General features: G+C 39.4%; 1 protein-coding gene across 2 annotated transcripts in view; it reads left to right on the top strand.

Moving 5' to 3' along the window:
• The window catches only part of Cntn4 (contactin 4), a 456,937-nt gene that overhangs the window by 330,154 nt on the left and 106,697 nt on the right, over positions 1–20,086 (top strand). For both annotated transcript variants that reach the window (XM_013010395.1, XM_013010396.1), the window contains one exon: positions 2,504–2,654. In XM_013010395.1, the coding sequence (XP_012865849.1) occupies positions 2,504–2,654 (151 nt within the window). The remainder of the gene's footprint in view (positions 1–2,503; positions 2,655–20,086) is intronic.

Genomic DNA, 20,086 nt, shown 5'->3' with positions numbered 1-20,086 from the left:
TTCTTCTTCTTTTTTTAATGAAATGATGAGGTAATATCAAGTAGATAATAAAGGTTAAAGTAATATGAAATTGTAAACTTCCAAAAACTCCAAACTTAAGAGTCCCCATGTGCTGGAATGTTTCAAGGGATGCTTCCCTAGGCCAGCAATGACAGAACAGACGTGGAGAGATTGGAGAGTTTCCCTTCCCTCTCCAGTTATTTAGTAAAACACGCCATCTTGTTCTCCAGTGATCATTTTACTATCTCTGGAGATACCACACTAACTCAGGCATTGATACAATTTATTTCACGAGGTTTATTGTCACTTAAGTAAGATAACATCTAACATGTGAAGAAGAATCACTTAATTCCTAGATATGGGAGGCTCTAGATTATAAACCCAGCTACTCAGGAGGCTGAGAGCCAAGAATTGCGATCCTAAGAGACTCGTATTTCCAATGAACCAACAAAGATCCAGAACTGAAGTGAAAGGAAAAGCTAAGCAAGAGTACGAGGCCCTGAGTTCAAATACCAGAACCAGCAACAGAAGCAAACAAAAAAAAGTCATTAAATTAATCAAAAACAAATTGCTGCGAATTAAATAGAAGGCTTTGCCCACTTGCATGCTTCTTGTAACTAGTGTACAGTCAGTGTAATGAAGCGCAATGATAACTGGAAAGTTGTACTTCCACCATTAAACAAGTCACATGGGGAATGATGCCCTCTAGTGGCATACCATTTTTAAACAGATTAGATTTAGCAAATGACAGTGTACCACCACCACCACCACCTCCCCACATACCGATACCTCAGCTGTTCCCAGGTTCTTGTGGCCACTTGACCATCGGCTTTATCTTTTCTGAACTGTCAGCAACCTGCTGAACTAAGGGATTTGCAGTGCGAGTGCAAATGGGATTCTACTATTGTCCTACTGGCAACCTTCCCAATCAAATTTAAAGTTGTGGATGGCAAACAGAGCTTGCTCCACTTGGCTTTTCCTTGAAATGATCACTCCTGGCACCAGTGTTTGGAGATTAGAAACAAATTAGGGTCCCACGCTAGAACAAAGCATTTCCTTTCCACTGCATAGGCTCAAGTGTGCAAGGGTCACCCAGAGGCAGGATGTTAAGAGACCCCATTAATGGTTCAAGTACTCCAAAGTTGAGGAAAGCCCTAAATCTGCCCTGGAAATCACTGCCGCTATGGTAACCGCTGACAGACTTGCAGGGTTAGACTACTCAGAAACAAACTGAGTAAATTAAGGGCGAATACTTGACTTACCCTTCCATTTGGATGAGTGAAAGACAGTCATCTACCTTATCTCTAACATAGCCAAACAATAACATGTACACAAATGCAAATTACAAATAACTTTGAAACAAGGTATGTTTTCTGTCGACTGTGTAAATGATATCAGGCGATTTGAAATCCCATTTTAAAAGCAATATATAGTTTTATTTTGACAAATACACCCATGTGTTGGGCTTAGCTTGATTTATATAAACTCATTTCAAATGCAACAGCAGAATTCCTACTGAGCAGATGAAAAAACTCTGTATACAGTGATTAAAAAAAAATATGTGTGTAGGAAGATCTACTTGCAAGAAGGGATTTTTATAGGAGAAAGATTTGTAATATTGTTTGTAAAATAATTTTTAACAATTTTTTTCTAGAAGAGCTAACTTTTTAACGTGTGTGTTGTGTGTGAATTTGGATACTTTTCTGAGATAAGGATCTGCTCAGTTAAAACACAAACTATGTCAGTACAACATAATGCTCAATGTATGCAAGTCTTTCACTAAGTAGAAGCAGCTGAACACACAGCAACGCAAAGATAACACAGCTAGCCAAGAAAAGGAAACGAATAATGCACGAATTGCATTTTCCCCATGATCTTCTGCTTGGCACAATTTGATACCCAATCTTAATATGGCATACATAGTTCTGCTTTCCTGCAGTTTATTCTTACATCACAGTTGGCAATAGCAACTGTTCCTTTCTCCCATCAATTCCTACACACACACACACACACACACACACACACACACACACACACACACACACACCACACATACACACATACACAGCGCCACTTGTGGCTTTTTTTCTTTTTGCTTATGTGGTGCTGAGGAATCGAACCCAGGGCTTCATGCATGCAAGGCAAGCACTCTACCACTGAGCCACCTTCCCAGCCCCATGGCTCATCTTTCTAACCATGACTTATAGTTAATACTGCTTCTTATTTACTAGGTTGTTTATTGTCGTGTGTGTGTATGTGTGTGTGTGTGTGTGTGTACCCTGGGTCTTGAACTCAAGGCCAGGTAATGTTCCCTAGCTTTGCTGCCCCATCTGGCTTTGAACCTTCATCCTCAGATTAGCTTCTTCTTTGGATGAGCAAAACAAACAAACAAACAAAAAACCCAATAGATTCATTAGCAAATGAAATGTACCCCAAAATGATCTTAAGGGTGTTTGTTTCCTTTCATAATAATACATTATTTTACTTTCCATCTGTCTTCCAGCTGAAGGTCCCGATTTTTCAAGAACACTCTTGAAAAGGGTGACTCTTGTCAAAGTGGGGGGTGAAGTTGTCATTGAATGTAAACCAAAAGCATCACCAAGACCTGTCTACACCTGGAGGAAAGGAAGGGAGACACTCAGAGAAAATGAAAGGTACTGGCTGGAAATACTTCTACTATTTGCTTAACCTACAATAATTGGTTCATTTGTTATTAATATAGGAAGGGATTTATTATCTGATATGCCTAAGAAAATATTCGCTTAAGGCTTGATCTGTAGAAGGGAGATGGTAAATCATAGAGCGAGGGAGGGAGAGAAGGAGAGAGGAAGGGAGGGAGGGAAGATTTACAGAGCTATCTGCAGGTGAGGAACTAGAAATATCCTCCCTAATTTTGCCCACTCTTCCCCATCCTACATCTTTTAGTATGGTCAAAGTGTGAATCTTCTTTGCTGTGAAAACTCCAGATATTTAGCAGTGTCTCTTGTTATTCTTTCCCCTCTGTTTGAGGTTATAAATATTTCCAATTCCAAAACTTGGTGTGTATATAGCAGCTTATTCTCTTTGTGCTTTTCCCCCTTACTTTAGTTATATCTCTTTGAGGCAATAGTTGCTTTTCCTAATGTCTAAACTCTTTAATCACAACTTTCCTATTACAGATGAATTGCCTTTAGGAATCACATGGTGTATGCACTGTAAATATGTATGTGGTTCACTTCAGGTTTGACATCAGATTGTATCAAAGGGTGCATATCTCTAAGACCTTGTCTTGGCTGTCACCTCCATAAAATAGGCCTACCTTTTCCTGTAATGTATTCAATCTGCTGGAAAATGGTAATTATGCATGAGTCTGTGTTTGTCACCCATAAGACAGGATTTACCAGCTGTATACATAATTATTTTAATTGATGCTAAAGGTCAAGTACTCAAGGATGCAATAAGAAGACTATAAAAATGTGTGTGTCTACCTTTTTACACCTGTACACCTTTGAATTTGCATATACAAATTAGATCATTGCACTGATGATGTTGTCCTTTCTAATGATTTTTTTAAACCAGCCTGCTTTTATTTATGATGTTATATTTAAACACATATTAAATTCATATATATTTTGTGAGTCCTAGTAGATCAGAAAGACAATATGAAAGTCTGAATATTGTCACAACATTCAAATTTTGAGCCAAACTTAGAAATGGAGAGCCTTTTTCTTTCCGCCAGCCTTAATCATGTGATCTATTTCCTGTTTTACCTCATTGTATCCCAAAATCTGGTAGGATCACTCTTAATAATTAGGTATTTGCTTTTTACATAATAGAAATTAACAAGGATATACTATGTGAGTTAAAGATTTTAGTTTTAAGATGATTTAAAGATACAATAGTAAGAAAATAATAATAAGGATTAAAGAAAATTGAAATCCAAATCAATGAATGAATGAAGTTAGAATAGTTATTGTAGATCAATAAGGAGGAGAATAAACTATGCTACTATTGCAAATAATCCATATTGGACTAAAGCAACAAAATAGTACATTGCAAAAGGGTAAAGGCCTAAAACGCATGGGTTCTTAGTGGTTCAGCCCAGAAATGAATCACTTCACTTTACTAAACTGACCAAAATAAGTCACGTGGCCCAGATACTAAGAGGGGAAATACAATTTTTCTCTGTTCCTATATGAAGTAAGAACTCTATACATATATGCAACTAATATCTGGAATCATATTCATGGCTGCTTCTCATTGCTATAGCTTCACCGTTGGTATAGAATTCTGTAGGATGAGAGAATTTGCTTGTTTCTGACTTATTTTGAGCTTTTCTCCATGCGGGTTTTGTTCTTTGTACTCTTGATGGGATTCGTAGGGTCCAAATAGACTCCAGCACTTATTTGGCACTAAATGGCAGAATCTTCCCCCAGCCATTATGCCATTCCACCTCCAGTGTCACCCAGCTAATCATAAATCATCAATATTAACGCTCCCGTCTCCACAGGGCGCTGTCTGTTCAGGGCCCACTCCTCCTTGCTCTTCCCTCTGAATGCATTAACCCAATAGACTGAATCTGGCTATGTCAATGCATTCAAAAACTAGCCAGGTATAATAAAATACAGAATGATGGAGCACTTGCCACTCAGCCATATAGACACACAGTTCTTGTGCCTCACCCCAATATTAGTTTCTAAGAGAAGGTAGATATTTGAGTTTTATTTGAAATTCTACCTTTTTTAATGTCCAAAACTACTTTCTAAAACTTTGATATAAATACGAGATGGACCATATAGCCATAGACCATGGGCAGACCACTGGCTTTTAACTTCCAGGAAAGATGTAAGTACCTCCAAAGATTTCATAATTTATGATAACTGCCTAAACCAAGAAACATTTTGCTGCAGCTTATTCATTGGCAGAGGAGTAATAGCACTAATTCTACTTTTTTCGTAAAGAAGAAAATGGATGAATGAGGGAGGAAAAGCAATCATAAATGGGACTTTTAAAATGAAAACTTTTAAAATCCCTATTGGAGGAAAATATTGACATTCTAGACCAATACAAAGGTTATCTATGTTGAGTAGGAGTTTTAACTCAGTTCCTTCTTTTCTTCAACTCTCTCGAAATGTAGAATCTTCACAATCAATGTTGAAGTTGGGCACTGGTGGCTCATACCTATATTCCTAGCTATTCAGGAGGTTGAGATCTAAGGCTCCTGGTTCAAAGCCAGCCTAAGCAGACAGATGAATGAGACTCATCTTTCTAATTAACCGTCAAAAAGCCAGAAGTGGAGGTATGGCTCAAATGGTAGCATGACAGCCTTGAGCAGAAAAGTCAAGCAAGGGCATGAGGCCCTGAATTCAAGCCCTAGTACTAGAAAAAAAATAAAAAAAAACATTTTTTAATCTTTAAATTTAAAAAAAAGTTGATCCCTTAATTAACACAGTGAAACAGAAGTTTTATGAGTAAGCAGCTTGTCTTTTTATTAATGTTCTCCATACATTCTGTGTTTTGAAAGATGTCGCCAACCTCTACTTACTAAATTATGTTTAATTCAAATTTCAACTGTCTAGATATTACTTTATAGCAAAATCCTAGCAGCATTTTAAAACTTCAAACGTTTTGTATTATTTAATCATACAGTGATATTGTAGTTAATTTCATGGATATAGATGCAAAATTACTGGCTTAGTATTAACAAGTTAATTTGGTTGTTGTTGTTCAGGTCCTGGGGCTTAAACCTAGGGCTTAGGCGCTGTTCCTGAGCTCTTATGCTCAAGACTAGCCCTTTCCCACTTGAGTCAGGTTTTTTTAGTGTTTAATTGGAGATAAGAGTCTCATGGGACTTTCCTTCCCAGGCTGGCTTTGAACCTCAATCTTCAGAGATACCTACTATTATATGTGTGAGCCACAAGTTGCTGGTTACTATGTTAATTGTCTTAAAGTGTATTGATAACTTTCTTGTTTTGGTTTTCCGTTTGCTTTAGCAATTTCATGTATATTGACACTGTCTTTACCTATATTAAGCCAAGCATGAACATTCAAACAGGAAAGGGTTGACAGCATGGTTCTCATGGTATAGTTGCTTGCCTAGAAAATGCAAGGGCCTAAGTTCAAACCTTAGTACTACCAAAAGCATAAAGGCGTATGAGTGGATCGAGTGAAGGAGCATGACTGTGGAAGCATTGCATGATGGGATCAGAAAGCTGGAGAGTGGAGGAGGTGGTAACACTCCCCAAAGTGACAGACTGAAGCCAAGTGGGCAGAAAAGTGCAAAAAGAAGCAGGTGTTGGAGGCATTAAACAAAATACTCAAATGCCTCCTGATCTGTCTGAGTCTTCACACGGCCTTAGGCAGAGCACTTTAAAGGCCCTGCGGACCAGTTTTGAAGACTCAATAAAATTGCACTTAGCATTCACTCAGAGTCTTTCCTCGCCTTTCCAGAGTGAAATGGCCAGGTCCCCCAGTATAATCAGATCAAGTCTTGGCATCATTCTGTGAAAATATTCAACCCAAACAGGAGCAAAATTCATGTTCCTGCATTGTCGAGAGACACTGACACCTGCCTTCAAGGTGAAATTAGATCATGGCCTTAATTTGCCAGTCTTCCCAAAGGCCTTGAAAAGAGTTGAAATTCGTGTAAGACATGGAAGGAAAACCCCGCATAGGGCTGCAAGGTGTAAAAGCCAGATCTAAAAATGCTGGTAGTCTGGGAGGCAGAGCCAAGTGATGGCAGGGATTTTCCCAGAAGGCCTAGCAAGGAAAGGGAAGTTTATTGCTTCCGGCATTCTGCCTCTCTTCTGGAGGCTGAATGTCGGTCTGTGTGCTCTTAATGAGAAACCTGCCCTCAGGATATCTCTTACAGTTGCTGCTGAGCTATACAGCTCTGTGATTAGGAATTCTGCCCAGGGGAACAATTATGTTATTGCAATAATTAGAGGCAGTTCATCTCCATAATAATGGAAATCCTGCCTTAGAGGCAAAACAATATCAAAGCCACACAGCCTCACTGCTCTGGTTGGGGTCTGGTACCCTGCTTCCTGGCGGTTCTGTGTGTCACTTCCAGGTTGTATGCAAAGTTATGGAAATAGAGCTTATTCTGCCTTCCTAACCAGACCTAGAACTCTCTCCCATTACCTCAGCTTGGGTCTCTTAAGGCCCTGAGTAAAATAGCAACTGCTTTAAGCTCCTCTTTTAGGGACATTTGGTTGAAAATGTTTGTCACGATGCAATTGTTGATAGCTGTGATTTCTTTTGGCAGACTCTATGAACTTTAGGGTCAGCCGGAATCTTTTCTCCTTTAGTGTGGTATATAGTGTAGGATTCTGGTCAGGGGTTGATAGAATGACAGCAGTTAGGCAGCACCTGCCTGAGACTGGCTTCTCCCCGTTTTATGCGTGCAGCCCAGCCTGGGTTCTACCTTAAGACCTGAACACGGGATTCATACAGAAAAACTCTTTAAGCTGAACCCAACACCTGATTTCATAAAAGTCCTTCGGCTTTTCTCCATCCAAACCGCTCTCTCTCCTAGCCAGTCCTCTGTCCTGATTCTAGTTGGTTCCATCCTGCTTTTTCTTATCTAAACTTTGCAACTATTAAACCTCTCTACCGAATGCCCTTAGACCCAGTCCTCACCCGGTCCTCCAAGACCCTTCTCACATCACACCTCTGAGCAACTAGGTAGAGTGAAATTCCTGCCGTATCGGTGGCAGACTTCTGCTATGCCAGATGATTTGATATTATAGACCGCCTATAATTTAACTCAGGAGTCTATAAGTGACATCCAAAGAAGGACAAAACAACTTCAATAGTCCTCTCAAGAGCAAAAACTTTCCATCCCATCATGGTTAGAAGTTAGGTTTGTGGCCTGGTGCCAGTGGCTCACGCCTATAATCCTAGCTACTCAGGAGGCTGAGATCTGAGGATCATGGTTCAAAGCCAGCCCAGGCAGGAAAGACCGTGAGACTCTTACCTCCAAGGAGCCATTAGAAAACTGGAAGTGGCACTATGGCGCAAGCTGTAGAACGCTCACCTTGAGCTGAAGAGCACAGGGACAGCGCCCAGGCCCAGAGTTCAAGCCCCACCACTGACAAAATAAATAAAAACAAAAGAAGAAAAGAAATTAGGTTTGTGGATGTGATAAGTTAGGGTTCATGTCCCTGGAAAGGCTGAAAGGAGGCTAAGGAGAGATAGTGTTTGGCTTGGGGCTCACAGACAGACTTCATCCTCTCAGTGTGCTTAGCATGAAATATCTTTGAACCAGATAACTCAACTCACCTGATTCTCCGCGATCTCAGTGGAGAAGGTGATGGTGGGTAATTTCAGTGTATGGAACATCCTGAAAGAGAGCTGTGTGAAAGGAAATGGGGTCTTTGCACAGGAATCGTTCAGCCTGGTGAATTCCTTATAATCAAGTGGAACAAAGTGTGGTGAACAGAGGAGCTTTTGTTTCACTAGAGACCCGCGAGAGAGTGGGCTTGGTTTTTTTCTTCTTTTGTCCTTGATCATTTGAGTTGTGTCTTTGTACACAGGTAATGTCTGCATAAGTAACTGTGCACCCCACTGGGAAATCATTTGACTTTTCTAGGACAGCATTGCTGCATCCCCGCAGAAAAGATGCGGTGGTAATTCCAAACTGACTAGGTACATTTTTCAGTGCCAAATCCTACTTTCTATCCCCAGAGGTGTTGTCTCAGAAATTCCAATACACCCAGGAATCTGGAATTAAAAAAAAAAATTCCAAGTAGCTCTAATGCACAGCTACATTGGAGAATTTCTATAGACCTCAGCGTATAGACCAACACGTGACCAATCTGTCTCTCACCTCTTTCTCTCTCACACTTAGTTCTGGGTTATCTTCATCTTCTTTCAGTTCCTCCATTGACACAAAGCCTTTGAACAGGAAGTATTTGGTTGAGGGTTTTGGGTTGTTTGTTTTTCTCTCCTCAATGATCTTTTTCCAGGATTTGACAAAAGCTACCACCCACAGGCCATGGATATCCCTCCACCTGTGTTTATATTGTCAGCAAGCTGGGGCTGAGTTTAAAATTTTAATGATAGGAAATGCATCAAAGGAAAAATAACATTTTGGGACATATGAAAATTATATGAATGTCAAATTTCACTGCCTACAAATGAAGTTTTATTGAGCACAGCCAGATGCAGCCATTGACAAATCATCCATGGCTCTCACCACAAGGACAGAACCTACTCAGTGCACACAGCCTACAAATATTTACTCTCAGGTACTTAACAACTTTGCCTACTCCTGCTCTAATTCAGAAACGTTTCTGGAAACACAAGGTACTGAAAGATCCTCATAGTAACATGGTCTTCCTCTCTGACTGGGTTTCTTATTCCATTATGATTTGACTTCGATTTCCTTTGTGACAAGCTTTTGATTGAAATTGTCACTTCCTCTGGGAAAATCTATTTGGTTGGAGGACTGAGTCATTTTTCTTCTCTAGAATAGCAAAGAGCTTCTTTGGAGAAGTCTAACTCTGATAGGAGAGGTTTAAATGTGAAGACAGAGAAGGAGAGGGATAGATGGCAGAAGCAGAGAAGAAAGTAGATACCCAATCCACTGAACAACTCCATATTTCAGTAACACAGTAAAGTGGTCAATCATTCTGACTGCAGATACATGGTTTATACAGGCTGCTTCATATAGTCTTTTTATTTTTAGTTGTATGATTATACAAATTACAAATGGCCTACCATAGTTGAAGGAGAATAGAGAAATCACAAGACTGGCTTTAACAAATATAACATGCATCGTATTATATATAATATATATATATATATTATATAACATATATGTTATAATATATGTTATATATAATTTATATAACATATATTATGTATTTGGGACCACCATTCATCAACTCGGGACTGCTATTGAAGTACAAATTATATAATCCAATTAATATAAAAATTCCAAACAGAAGCCCAACAGTGCAGGAATGCCCTGAGGACAGAGACATCAGAACCAGGGAGGATCTGCCCAAACTGGTTCCCAACAGGAAATAAAGAAAGGGATCCTGAGAGGGGAAAACTTCCCATGTGGGTCTGATACACATTGGATATGGAGGCCATACATGAGCAACTCATATACAAGCACTGCATATAGGGGAAGGCGTGGTAGCTGTTGAATGTAGGTAGAAGAAATACAAGAACAGTCATCACTAGTGAGATACCACAGGTTTCTTAAGATATTAGTAACATTCAGAAATTAGGTTAGATGGACATAAAGTAGTGGTGACAGAAACATCTGGAGTCAGCTTAGATGTGAAGCTCTTGGGATTCTTCTCACCATTAACCTGAAATGAGGCTTTGATCTCCCTTTGTCACTGATGGATTCATGAATAAATCTTAGGCTTCAAGAGCCTTGGGGATTCCATTAACTTCTTTCTTTGGCTCTTATCAGGTATTTCTTGTTTATCTCATGGCTATTATTTTTTATCTCTATAAAAGCAATCATTGTCAACCATTTTCAGTAGCAATGCTGAGTAGTAATAGTCTTTGCTATGCCCTTTGCTAAGGAGACTATATGTTTTCTTTTTCTGTTTTAATTTTTGTGCCAATATTGGGCTTGAACTTAGGGTCTCGTGTACTTTCTAGGCTTTTTAGGCTTTTTTTTTTTTTTTTTGTCAAGATGCTCTCTACCACCACTTCTGGCTTTTTGCTTGTTAATTGGAGATAAGAGTTTCATGAATTTGTCTTCCTTGAATGGCCTCAAAGTGGGATCCTTAGATCTGAGCCTCCAGAGTAGATAGGATTATAGGCTTAAACCAGTTTGTGTTCTCTCTTAATCTCCATAAGTGTTCTGACTTCAGTGCTTTGGTTAAGGATCTTTTAGATAAGGAAAACAAAGCTCTAAGCAATCACCTAGTTCCCTTTCCCCAGATTGCACAGCTTAGTAGTGTTAGATATGGGATTCAAATGCAGGATATTCCAAAAACTTCACTAGTTTTCCTTGTAGATAGAATCAACTTTAGCTGTTTCTGTCTACTGCAGAGAAAACCTGGAGTTATGAGAGCAAAATTTCATGAGTGAAAAATAAAGCCCTTTTATGTTATATCCCTTTTATTTTTTTTAAACTTACTTATTTACTTTTTCAGTCACGGGGCCTGAACTCTGAGCCTGGGTGCTGTCCCTAAGCTCTTCAGCTCAAGGCTAGCGCTCTACCACTTGAGCCACAGTGCCACTTCCAGTTTTTTCTGCTTATATGATGCTGAGGAATTGAACCCAGGGCCTCAAGCATGTGAGGCAAGCGCTCTACCACTGAGCCACCTTCCCAGCCCCTATCTCCCTTTTAAAACCATGGAATGTAGCTGGTGTTCTTAATCTCAGTAGAATAAGTAGCCAAGGGCAGTGTTTAGTAAAACATTGGCAGCCATCATCTTTGTAGCTGTGTTGTGGGGGCCTCAGGGAGGAATACTGGTCTATTTCAGGTCTGGTTTAGAACCAGCTAAGCCCCTTAAAGAAGAAGAAAAGGAAGTCTTCAAGTTACCTCAGCAGAGCCTTTGTTCAGAGACAATAGCTCTGTGTCATTAAATGGATTTAAGTGATCATGAAAATATCCAAACCAAAGTGGCATGTAATTAAGAACAATTAGAACTGAAGTGATGTGACTGGACGTTAAACCTAGACCGGCAGCGCTCAGTGCATTCTCAGGAGAGACTAGTGAGATATTTGGGTCCCTCCTCGCTTGGTCTTCGCTAGGAATAAAATGTGCTAGCTAGCTTAGAAGTGTCTGTGTCATATAAATACTGAAGGTCTCAGACCATACAATGTTTGATCCTGGTGTTTGTGTAGCATAGTTTTAGCCTCAGACTTCAGTCTCAGTTATGCCTGAGTTAATTATATCTCCACAAGTAAATATCCATCATGGTGTTTCTCAATCTCTTTTGCCAAATGATCTAATTAGAGCAACACTTGGCTGTGTATATAATTACAGCATATGGCACCTAGAGGGTACATATAGTAGAATGATAGGTTGCCTGATGAGAAATCCAGGTGGTAGATAAGAGACTCTATTAAATAGAGTTACAGAATGTGTGTGTGTATGTACATGTGTATATATGTGTGTGTGTTTTAATGTAGGCAGCTCCTCCTCCTACTTTCCCTTGAATAAGAAATATTTATTATTTTACTGTCCTTCCCATATGAAGAAACATAGTCATATCATCAAATGGAGTTTTAAATTTTTTTTAAAGCCAAATAACTGAAAACATTAAGATAAATTATTTAACATTCTTTGCCTCTCAAAATTATCATGTGGCCGGGTGCCGGTGGCTCACACCTGTCATCCTAGCTACTCAACAGGCTGAGATCTGAGGATCATGGTTCAAAGCCAGCCCGGGCAGGAAAGTCCCTGAGATTCTTATCTTCAATAAACAAGTAGAAAACCAGAAGTGGCGCTGTGGCTCAAGTGGTAGAGCGTTTGCCTTGAGCTGAAGAGCACAGGGACAGTGCCCAGGCCCAGAGTTCAAGCCCACAACTGACAAATATATATGTACATATGTATATATCATGTGTAGTCAGTAAGGCTTTAAAACAGCTCTGTGTCCACCCTCCCGTTAAGGCCAGTTACCCAAACTTCTAACTACATAACAAAGGTGGGACTGAAGCCTCCAATCCAAAAGACAGGAGGATTTCTTCATTGTCACCAATCACCTCAGGAAAGTACAACATCTACTTCAGATAGGAGATGAGGTCAGTTTGGGTTTGTTCAATTTGAAAAGCTCCAACTCTACTTACTCAAAGATTCAAAGAACAGATCTCTGAATACTTCTTCCTAGCCTTGTGTCCCATGGTGTCTCACTGGTAGCTTGAAATTGGCCACAATGAAATTGTTTTACACTATGGGAATTGGCACCTTAGATTAATATATATATATATGTATGTATGTATGTATGTATGTATGTATCTACATATATATGTATATGTACATGTACAGAGCCAGCTTGTTAAACATCTCCCAGTACAACACTGCTCATGAGGCATGTGGAGCTCTGAGTTGCCAATTTCAATTTGGTTATCACAGAAGAGATTAGGAAAAGAAACATGGCTTCCTAAATCTTTTTCTTTTTTCCAGTGGTGAGGGTGAAGGAGGTTTTATTAGAGAAAATGGAAAAACCCCAAAACATACTTATAAGAACACTTCTGAATTTGGTAGCCAGCATAAGAGGGAAGAGAAAGAGAAGAAAATAAAAATTGCCAGAAAAGTTAGAGGAGCACCTGGAAATGAGATTCCAGGAGGTTCTGAATCGGAAAGCGCTGAAGAGAAAATGCTGAACCGTGTGGTGTCAGCATGAGATCTTAAAGAATGAGGAACACAAGTTATATAGATTAGGTGACAAAAATAATGGTGAAATTGACGCTTTCAGTAAGAGCAAAACTTGTAACGGCTGCATGGAAGGCAGCTAATGTAGTGGGTACTTGTGTAGTTGTTAGGAAATGAAGAGAGGAAAATCAGATACCCTGGAGAGGAGTGACGTATTTGTGACAAGGATCTTATTAGGATGGAGGAGAGGTAAGATGTCTCTCACTTGGATAATTCACATAGTATCAGTGAAGATATAAAGAGATGTAAGAGCGGGGAGATGTTTCACAAGGAGGCAGGAACGGAATAGATATGGAATCAACTATTGTGAGTAAAGAGGATGAATCTGCCAACTGTGACTGTGGGTAAGCAGAGAAGTTGAGGATAGGCACAAAGAAGCTGTGTTTGATTCCCATTTCTGAATCAAAATGCTGGAGGAAATCAGCTTACAAAGGGGGAAGATGTGGGCTCCACCTGTGATGGGTTGGCTCCATTGTGTGTGGACCTGTGGCAAAATAACACATCATAAAGGTGCATGTGGAAGTGGTTGTGTGCTCGAGGGAAAGAAAGATCTGGAATGTTTCCTGAGGTTGGTTTGGTAGTAATAAGAGAAATGAGATGAGACTGAGATTTGGCTTTTGTTTTTATTTTTGTTGTTGTTGTCGGTCGTGGGGCCTGAACTCTGGGCCTGGGCACTATCCCTCAGTTCTTCAGCTCAAGGCTAACGCTCTACCACTTGAGCCACTGCACCACTTCCTGCTTTCTAGTGGTTTATTGGAGATCAGAGTCTCATGGACTTTCTTACCCTGGCTGGCTTTGAACCACGGTCCTCAGATATCAGCCTCCTGAGAAGCTAAGATTACAGGTATGAACCACCAGGGCCAGGCTTGTTTGTATTTTCTTTTTAACCAGTCCTGGGCTTGAACTCAGGGCCTGGGTGCTGCTCCTGAGCTTCTTTTGCTCAAGGCTAGCTCTCTACCACTTTGAGCCAGAGCACCACTTCTGGTTTACAGGTAGTTAACTAGAGATAAGAATTTCATGGGCTTCCTGCCTGGGCTGGCTTTGAACCATGATCCTCAGATCTCAGCTCCTGAGTAGCTAAGATTACAGACATGAGCTACCAGCGCCTGGCTTCTCCTTTGCTCTTTCTACCTCAGCTTTCTGTAGGAATGAGCCTCCTGTGGCTTTCCACACTACTAGAAGTTGTATAGTTCATTTTCAATATAGTGTCCGGTGAGTACACTGCTGCATTTCTTCACACTTTGCCCCTCCATTTCTGTGACCCCTTACCCTCCCAAAGACAGAACAAATAATACAAAAAGAAAAGAAACAAAAGCAGCGAAAAAGAAAAAAAAACTCTTGTTTCCATTTCCCGGGGTTCATTTGGATAAATATTATTTTATATAATCAGATGCATATGGGCATTGCATCTTTGTGCATCTTTCCTAAGAGTGTCCTCCTTTGGCCTCACTGTGTGTGAAAAGGATATCCTTTTTGAATGGAGAAGCTTGATTTAATGGTAAACTATTAAATATTTACATCTGTATTTTCTAGCCCTTGGTACGAGATGGAAGTGATACACATTATATCAAGTGGTACCCTATAATTACATAAATATAGGAAATACAATTTAAGCATTCTGTATTGCAGACCTTCTTAGAATCTATAACATTCTAATTGCATTGAGAATATCTGAAATTATTGTGCCAAGATTTATCTGGAAATAAACATTATCTTGCAAAGTACCTCAAAGATTTCAGGAGAAGAAGAAAAGAAAAAAGTTTAAAAGCTTCAGCCTAAATGATATATGGCTTCATTTACTTTAGGGATTCCATCATTAATTTTCACAGCCAGAATTATAACAAAGACTGTTTACACAGAATATTAATATTATAATTGCTAGCAAGAATATAATATGCAGCAATGTTACATTATCCTGTAACCCAGTATACCAGTTTAATCTAGTGTATCAGTGAAAACCAATACACTCTTAAATAGGCTAAAAAGAATCAAGAAAGGAAATGCTAGAGTATTATCCTTAGGATGTTATAACAATGCCCTTTCCATGTGAGAATCATTCCTGCCCACAGTCTGAGGATGAAGAAAATTTGGTATGAGCTCCAGATACTCCAGTATTTTTTCCAGATATGTTTTTCCACAAAGCTGTTAGACATTATAATGGAATGTCTAAATGTAAAGTATTTTTGCATAGAGTAATTGTGTGATGAACTCAAGACTACAATTAGAAGCCAGGGGCCAGTGGTTCACACCTGTAATTCTAGTTACTCAGGAGGCTGAAATCTGGAGGATTGATGTGCAAAGGCAGCCCAAGAAGAAAAATCCATGGGACTCTTACCTTCTATTAATCACCAAAAAGCCGGAAGTAGAGGTATGCCTCAAATAGTAGAGCATCAGCCTTGAAAAGCAAAAGCCTGTGGTTCAAGCCCCAAACCAGTTACCTCCGTCAAGTACAATGAAGCAGAAAGTTCAAGCTCGGACAAGTAAGCAGCAGCACTCAGCAAATTCTGTGCAATTTCATCATCTTTGTTGATTTGGCATCCAGTGCTTTTTTTGCTGATTAGTGGATACAGATGGTCCCTAACTCACAATGGCTTCATTTTATGATGGCACAAAAGTAATATGCATTCAGTAGACAGAAACTGCCATTGGAATTTTGAGTGTGGATCTTTTTTCTGAACTGATGAGTTACCCAAGATCCACTTTGGCATTGCTATATAAAATCTGTGAGCCCCAGTTTCCAGGAAGCCCCCACCCCAGGCAGGGGAAAACCAACTCTCCACAGGGTACATTCTGTGAACGGTGGATCGAGTGTTCATCTTAGGATGAATTTGTCAACAGGTAATGAAGAATGAAGACCGTCTGCACTGGTATTATATACATGATGTTCATTCTGTTATCTAGATCATGTCCATAATGGCTATAAATGATCCCCCAGAAACTGCCTTGGGAATCATCTTGACTTGAATATGAAATATGCCCTCCCCGCAAAAAGTTTCAAATGTTCAGAACTTGCTCATGAAGTCCTAATTTCATCCGTGGATTTATCCATTAGTAAATTCTTAACAGCAGGCTTTTAGACAGTGGGACCTAGAAAGTAGCTGATTGAGGATGTAAGCTACATTGGTATATCTTATGTCTGGACCCTTCCTGTCATACTATCTGTCTATCTGTGTGTCTGTCTCTCCCCCTCCCCTTTCTCCCCCCTCTCCTCTCCTCTCTATCTTCTCTCTCTCCTCTCCTCCCTCTCCTTTCTCTCTTCTCTGTCTCATCTCCTCTCCTTTTCTCTCCCTCCTCTCCCTTCTCTCCTCCCTCTCTCCTTTCCTCCTCTGTCCCTCTCTCTCCTCTCCCTTTCTCTCCTCTCCCCTCTCCTCGCCTTCTCTCTCCTTCCTGGGTATCAGGAGGTGAGCAGCTCTTCTCTGCTGTGTCCTCTGCCATGAGGTCTCTGCCTTGCCACAATAGAGCCAGCTGACTATGGCCGGGAACCTTGAAATCATGAGCCAACATAAATATTTCCTCTCTGAAGTTGTTGATCTCAGAAATTTTTGTCACAGTGATTAAAAAAAAGGTGACTAACACAGAAGTATTTGCAGTGTTGTGAGTGAATGCTCATATCATATACTTTGCCTACAGATGTGTGCATTTGTATTTGTGATTCTATTATAAAAGGATTAGAGTTTGCTAGTCTAAAAAAAAACATGCATGGGTGAGTTATTCCTCAGGAGTTCTTGATGTTGCATTCCTAATAACTTCTATCTGATCACTCAGAGGAGCAGAGTCACAGGCCAAAACCATGGCCCAGAGAAAAAAAATGAATTTTGATTTGTTTTGCATTGCTTTGTTTGGCTTGGTTTTCCTTCTCTGATCTCTTAACACCACCAGAAACTTAACACCTGTTTTATTACATTTTATATTAACAGCAACATTTTGAGGTGGATAGTGTATCAATTTTACTTCCCCATTCATTATTGGAGGACAATAATACAGACTCTCTCCCTTTTTTTTTTTATTAGTCTATATTAGTTGTATGAGGGAGGGGTTTCCTTGTGACATTTCCATACCTGCATACTATCTATCCTGATCTTACTTACCCTTCACATCTTTATCCTTCTCCCTCCACTTCTTAAAAAACAATTCCACCTTGTCTCTCTGATCCAATTCCATACATGAATAGAAAGTCTTTTGATGAGATTCACCCTGCTTTGCCCTCCCTATTGGCTCTTTTCCATTCCTCTGGTATCTACCACACACATAGCCTGCTGTACTTTCCTGTGATTCAATTTCATTTTTCATCTTAAGCATATGTTAATTGCACAAAGAGTCATTCACACATGCATATACAATAACTTTCTCAGGTTAATCACCTCTATTGTTCTTTCCCCATCCCCTACCCCATACTCTTCATTCGCTTTCCATGAATTTTCCTATTCTGTCCTCAAGCAGACAAAATGAATTTCAATATTATTTATCCTCCATCATTTCCTTTTTTTATCCATCATGTTCATTGCCCCCCCAAATTCCAGTCATTCACATTTTATTTATACATATATATGTATGTGTAAGTATGCGTAGACTTGTAAATGTACAAGTCTACATTCTGCATATGAGTGAGAACATGTGATAGTTGGCATGTTGAGCTTGGCTAACTTCACTCAATAGGATGACTCCCCCCCCTCCCCTGTTTCATCCATTTTCCTGTGAAAGATGTAATTTCATTTTTCTTTATTGTTGAGTAATATTTCATGGTATATATGTACCATATATTCTTTATCCATTCACTGGTATTGAGTACTTTGACTGAAACCATACTTTGGTTACTGTGAACAGAGGTGCAGTAATCATGAATATGCAGGTGTGTCTTTTATATGTTGATTTAAACTTTCTTGGATATATGCCCAAGAGTGATAGGATGGAGCCACTATGGAGGTGTCTCCATAGTGATTTCCATGGTGATTATGCTCGTTTAAATTTCCACCAACAAGATATGCGGTTTCATTTTTCACTGTATCCCTGCCAGCAATTGTTGTTTGTTTTCTTAATGATTGTCATTCTGACTAGCATGAGATAGTCTTAGTGTACCTCTCATTTGTATGTCCCTCATGGGAAGAATTTTAAACATTTCTTCATAGATTTCATAGTCATTTGTATCTCTTCTTAGAGCTATCTGTTCAATTCATTCCCCATTTGTTAATTTGGTTTGTTTGTTTATAAGTTAATTTTTTGAGCTCTTTGTATATTCTTGGTATTAATCCTTTATCCAAGGAATAGCTGCAAAGATTATCTCCCATTTTGTGATTGTCTTTTGGTTCTAGTAATTATTCCCTTTGCTGTGCAGAAATTTTTTAACCCTTTTAGTCAATTCTTGCTTATTTTCTAGACAGTTAGAGACATAGCCAGACAGGGATTGCCTGTGTCTCTATCTTCCAGCATTTTCTACGTGTTTTCCCATTAGTGTTTTAAAGTTTCAAATCATATCTTTAGGTTTGGGAGTTGATTTTTATACTGGATAAATGATAACAGTTTATTTTTCTGTCTTGTGTGTCTCTGTAATCAATTTTTCTTAGCACCATTTGTTGCACAGACTGTCTTTTCTCAAGTGTATGTTTTTGTTAACTTTGTCAAAAATTAGATGGATGTATCTATGTGGCTTAATCTTGGGGTCTGCTATTCTGTTTCATTGGTCTGTGTGTCTGTTTTCCTCACTAGCCTGCTCTTTTGTTCCTATGGTACTGTAGTATCATTTGAAGTCACCATTTTTCAATCTCCAGCATTATTCTTTTAGTTCAGCATTGCTTTTGTTCTGTAGGTCTTTTATGAACATGAATTTCTAGGCTGATTATTCTATTTCTTGGAAGAATGCCATTCAAATCTAATGGACATTATACTTAATCTATAGATGGCTTTTGGTACATTAATTCTTTTTTTCTACTTTCATGCCAGTGCCATGGCTTGAGTTCAGGGCCTAGACAGTTTTGTCCTTCAGCGTCTTCACTCAAGGCTAGTGCTCTACCATTTGAGCCATAGCTCCACTTTTGGCTTTTGCTGACTCATTGAAAGTAAGAGTTGCATGGACTTTCCTTCCCAGGCTGGCTTTGAACTGTGATCCTCAGATCTCAGCCTCCTGAGTAGCTACCATTAGAGGCATGAGTCACCAGCACATGGCTCATGGTACATTAATTCTACCAATCCATAAGCATGGGAGGTCTTTCTGTCTTCTGCAATTCTTTTCTTTAATGTTTTGTAGTTTTTATTCTTTCACTTTACTCCTAGGGTTTGGGTTTTGTTTTTTTTTTGTTTTGTTTTTTTGGGGTTTTTTTTTCTGAGGCTATTATGAATAGAACCATCTTCCTAGTTTCTTTCTCGGCATAGTCACTGTTGATATACAGGAAACCAAAACAGGAGGTTTTAAAGCTAAGAGCATCATGACGTCCAGCACGCCTCTAGAGCCCCTCTGTGAGACCATGTCTGTTTAACTTCTAACAATTAAGCACCGTGATGTAGATGATGGAGCCTTTGCCATTCTCCATGGAGCCATTTCATATTCTGTTCTATGTCTTACCTGTTGCTCTCCAACGCTACACTGTATCAAACACTTGCCCAGATCAATGGAAAGCAAGCCATGAAGAGAAGAGCAAGATGTTGATATTTTCAATAATGACCTTCATCATCTGTTAATGAATATCAAAAACTACTGAATTGGATTGAAAAATAATCATCTGAGCAGTCCCCTGATTTTTGGACCTTTGTAGAAGGACA

Source organism: Dipodomys ordii, unplaced genomic scaffold (genome assembly GCF_000151885.1).
Source record: "Dipodomys ordii isolate 6190 unplaced genomic scaffold, Dord_2.0 Scaffold12, whole genome shotgun sequence".
In the NCBI taxonomy this organism is placed as follows: domain Eukaryota; kingdom Metazoa; phylum Chordata; class Mammalia; order Rodentia; family Heteromyidae; genus Dipodomys; species Dipodomys ordii.
The sequence above is the reverse complement of the archived record's forward strand: the minus strand, read 5'-3'. Positions and strand labels throughout refer to the sequence as shown.